The sequence below is a fragment of the Saccoglossus kowalevskii genome, chromosome 2 (genome assembly GCF_978046115.1).
Source record: "Saccoglossus kowalevskii chromosome 2, keSacKowa6.1, whole genome shotgun sequence".
NCBI classification, from domain to species: domain Eukaryota; kingdom Metazoa; phylum Hemichordata; class Enteropneusta; family Harrimaniidae; genus Saccoglossus; species Saccoglossus kowalevskii.
Genome location: NC_140642.1, coordinates 955,786 through 960,210, shown reverse-complemented (window position 1 = coordinate 960,210; position 4,425 = coordinate 955,786). Strand labels below are relative to the sequence as shown.

Below are 4,425 nucleotides of genomic sequence, written 5' to 3'. Positions count from 1 at the left end.
GTAAGTTCGTTAATTGTGAATAACTGCTACTTTAAATAACATCGGTTTAGTTGTGTTGAGGTGTCAAGACAGGAGTGTACATCTGTATGTCGGGGGATTATCGTCAAAAGACAAGTCAGTCAGGAAAATGCATGTGACAAGGCCACTGTTTGAAAGCTAAATACAAGTATTACAACGTTGTTATTTAGTGTTAACTGTGTGACAGTTGTCATTTGAATTACTACGCATTGGTGAATATATAGAACCTCATAAGAAGTACTAGGGAATCACCCATGCATTAATACATTTGTTTAAATCGCCATGGCACGTTTATTTCAACCTTTTGGAGGTACTTGGTTGTGTAGAAGTGGGTGGGGCATAACAACGTAATTGCAACATTTATTTTATGCTATGTGATTCGTGCGTTAAATTAGAGATAAACTAAGACACAACGCTTTCCCCCTGCAATGGGTATAATTTCAACACACTTCATGACTTGTACGTAAAAAGGCATTAGTGTTTTATAGTGACACTACTGTTTACCGATACTCATCTTCACATATACAGTCCCGCCAGAAAGTATTTACGCATCACACTACACGCAGTTACTACCTACGATATCATTCAATAAAATAAACTCAATAACGGTTTGAATAAATATATTTATATATCTAATAAAATATGCGTTTTTACACACAATAAAAACAACAAAATTGTCATTGTCATGCAAGATTGAATAAAAAACGGCAGTCTGAACGAAACAGTGAAAAAACGTTTGAATTCTCTATGGAGAATACGTGTAAAGGCAAGCTCATGAATATTCATGAAGAAATAGAACGCAGCGATTGTCAATAATGCGTGTGTCCACCTCTTCGCTGGATGACTTCTCTAAGCCGTTTTGGCATGGTATTGACGAGTTTCCGACACATGTTCACCTGGAACTGTCCCCAAGCTTCCATTATACTCGCGTATAAATCCTCGATGTCAGCGACTGGTCGGGAGTGCACCTCTAAATCGATCAACTCCCAAAGGTTCAAATCTGAAGCCTGTGCCGGTCAATTCAAAGTGGTAAATTTGTCGAAAAGATATCCGTACTCTTGTGGATTATTTAGAAAATTCCTCACTGCCAATGCTGTGTGAACGGGGGCATTATCCTGTTGGAAATGAAAATTGGGTCCAACGAGTCTTAGTGCTGACGGTATCATTTTGTTTTGTAAGATATCCAAATATTTCCATTGGTTCATGGTCGTCGGTACTAGCGACCCTAAGCCGGTAGCCGAAAAACATCCCCACACCATGACGCTTCCAAAACCAAATTTTATTGTAGGTTTAATGCATTTCAGCTCGTACTCTTCACCTGGTCTCCGGCGTACAAATAATCTTCCACGGCTACGAAACACCGTAAACTTAGATTCGTCCGACCAGATAACTTGAGCCCACTGCGCCGGAGTCGATGTGTTGTCTGGCAAATTGAAACTGCGCTGCGATGTGTCGAGGTTGTAGTTTTGGTTTCTTTTTAGCAACACAGCCGCGAAGATTACCATCCTTATATAGTCTTGATTTTATAGTGCTCAAACTCAATCTTTTCCCAGTGAGTTGATTAAAATTGGCACGCAAATCACGGGCGGTGTGAAACCGATTCGCTAACCTAGACCGGATGAGTAGCCGGTCTTCGTGCTGCGTTGTACGCCTTGGTCGACCTGATCGATGACGGTTGCTCATACTACCTCGTAGATGAAGTTTTCGTAGGTTGAAACGTACGGAGCCTTCAGAAATTCCCAGTCTTCTTGCTATTTCCTTGTTAGAGACTCCTTCTGTATACTGTGCTTCAATGTTCCCTTTGGTAAATTCTTCGTAAATTGACAATTCCCTAACTTTCGGCATGGCTCAATGTGTCAATTGCCTGAATTCATTGTCGCCCGACATTGTTGCCACTTAGTGCTCACGATACGCAACTACAGTGGTTTCAATTTACAGCTGTATTTTTAATAATAATAATAACTTTATTACACTACTAAAAACCTTCAGAGGGTTTTTGTATGGTAAGAAACATAAATACAAAGAAATAAAATTAAAAAAAAACATACAATACCTAAGAGATAAAAATAAAATGTTAGTAAAATAAAAGAAAAAATAAATTAATTTCTGTGGTTTTAAAAATTGTGCTTTTTAAGGTAGCAAGACTATTATTTGTGTTGAAAATTACGATTTTCACATTTATTTATTAATTCATGAAATGCACTATAAACTTTCATGTGATAAAGTCAACATAACATAGAATGTCATGTAAGTTGGTTAAAATGTAGATTTTCTGAAGGGAAGCAAGGCAGCCTCAGTAGTGTTTTCCAAAATCAACAACACAGGTTTAATCTGTGTGCCTATAAGTTTCAAAGATAAACTCAAGACAAAGCAATGTTAGAATGTGTTATCAGTAGCTATCTGACACACAATTAGTGTTTCCAAACATTTGAGTGGTTTGTCTCCGCCCCTATTTGTTTCACAGATTAGTCATTTGCATATGAATGTGTCAGACACAAGGTCGCACAGCCACTGAAAAAAAATCATTGATTTTGGTGTTTTCATATGCCGAATTTATTCAATTATAGCTATCCCATTCCTTTATTTTTTGGTTTCCAATAGCCTTACACATTTGGATGTCCCTACACATGTTAAAACAAACTTTGATGGGAAAACAAATTGATTGTGCCGATAAACAAGCTTGAAAATCTTTGCTGTTACTTCATGGATGTTTTCTAGGAGTTTATGTTTTTCAAAATACAAGGTCTTTAACAAAAAATAACGTATACTTATTATCGTCGGATTAACACCAAATTTTCAAAGCTTTAAGGTGAGAGGAACTTCAATGTGTCCAGACAAACTATTTCATCGATTATTTACCAACGAGTTGTGGTTTGAGTTGGAGGCAATGCGACTAAAACAGTAATTGAAATTCAGCACACTATTTTTGAAAACGCGTTGCTTGAATAAAACTGACCAGACACATTCAATTTACCAGACTATTGAACAACTAGGAAAAATGAAAAAAATACTTCTTATCGCCAGCATAAATGCGTAATTATTTTTTTTACAGAAAAAGTAATTTTTCACCTTTGGTTGAGTAACGCGTCGTAGAATGCAGATACAGGCATGCAAAATACACTTGTGAAAAGCTTGAAGTCTGGCGATTCTAAAAATATATACTTTCCCGAATCTATTTGTAGTCATTTAGTCACAATTAGAAGATGAAAACAAGTATGCAAATAATAGTCCCGCTACCTTAAGTATTTTGCTAAAGCTATATTATTCTCCATAATCTTTTTAAATATGGAATTCACATCCATTGTGTAAATATTTATTGAACACTCATCAAACAGTTTTTTTCTTTGTTCTATATAGCCAGTACAAAATAGCAGGAAATGTTTTTCATCTCCTAATGCTTCAGTGTTACATTTACTACAGTGTCTATTTTCTAGTTCTATTTTGGGCTTTGTTCTTCTACCTAATTCTATTTCTAAGTTGTGGTCACTCAGACGGAATTTTGAAAGCATTTTCCTGAGGCTGAAATTTGAAATGTTTTGCAAATAATTTTCCATATTATAACTTACTTTGAATAGTTTGTATGTTCTCAGTTTTGTTCCCCTATTTTCATTGGTTTCACTGAAATTTAGTTCTTCTCTCCATCTTTGAATATAAATCTCAGATAGTCTGAGTTTTACTTTTTTTAGTATTTGATTCCAATTTTCCATATTGTGATCATTTTTTATTTTAATTAGATCATGTGATTGTCCCAGTGTAGCATTAATATTCCTTACCCAGTTTGAATTAATTTTTATCATTTCATCCAGGGCTAATTTTAAAATGTGATTATCAGGCAGACTATATAGTCTATGCCAGTATTTAATTTGAGCCAAATTAATTTTTACTTTTACTGGTAACCTACCAAGTTCTGCTTTCAAACCACTAATTGGCGTCATTTTACTCACTCCTAAGATAAACCTGTAAAAATGACTGCAAACTTGCTCTAAACTGTTACTGTCAGTTGTGATTTCATTGGCCCAGATTTCTGCACCATACATGAGTATAGGTGAAATTAATTGGTCGGAAATTTTCAAACTAAGTGCTGGTGAGATTATTTTGTGGTTTAAGACTGTTTGTCTGATGCTGAAAAGCACCTTCATTGATTTTTTTTTTTAACATAGATAAGTTTGTTTTAAATTTCCCATTTGGAGTAAATATTGCCCCCAAAATAGCAAAACTCGCTAACAGCTGTTATGTCTTGGTTGTTGATTTTAAAATTCATGTTTTTAATCAGTCTGTTGCTGCAATTAAATAACATGACTTTAGTTTTCTTTACGTTTAATTTATACAATAGTCATTTAATTTGTTCAGACGGCTTTGTAGGCCGTCTTCCGTTTCTGAAATAAGTGCAAGGTCATCTGCATATTG

At 35.3% G+C, this 4,425-nt stretch overlaps 2 protein-coding genes across 2 annotated transcripts in view; one reads left to right on the top strand and one right to left on the bottom strand.

Moving 5' to 3' along the window:
* Positions 1 to 4,425, top strand: part of LOC100368501 (exonuclease 1-like) — a 76,223-nt gene that overhangs the window by 256 nt on the left and 71,542 nt on the right. The gene's annotated exons all lie outside the window — the stretch shown is intronic.
* On the bottom strand, positions 1,387 to 1,863 carry LOC102803088 (uncharacterized). The gene has a single exon (XM_006823749.2). The coding sequence runs from the start codon at positions 1,861 to 1,863 to the stop codon at positions 1,387 to 1,389; it is 477 nt and encodes a 158-aa protein (XP_006823812.2).

Bases quoted from the DNA above. Each gene is read 5' to 3' on its own strand.
- LOC102803088 (XM_006823749.2), bottom strand. From the start codon at position 1,863: ATGCCGAAAGTTAGGGAATTGTCAATTTACGAAGAATTTACCAAAGGG.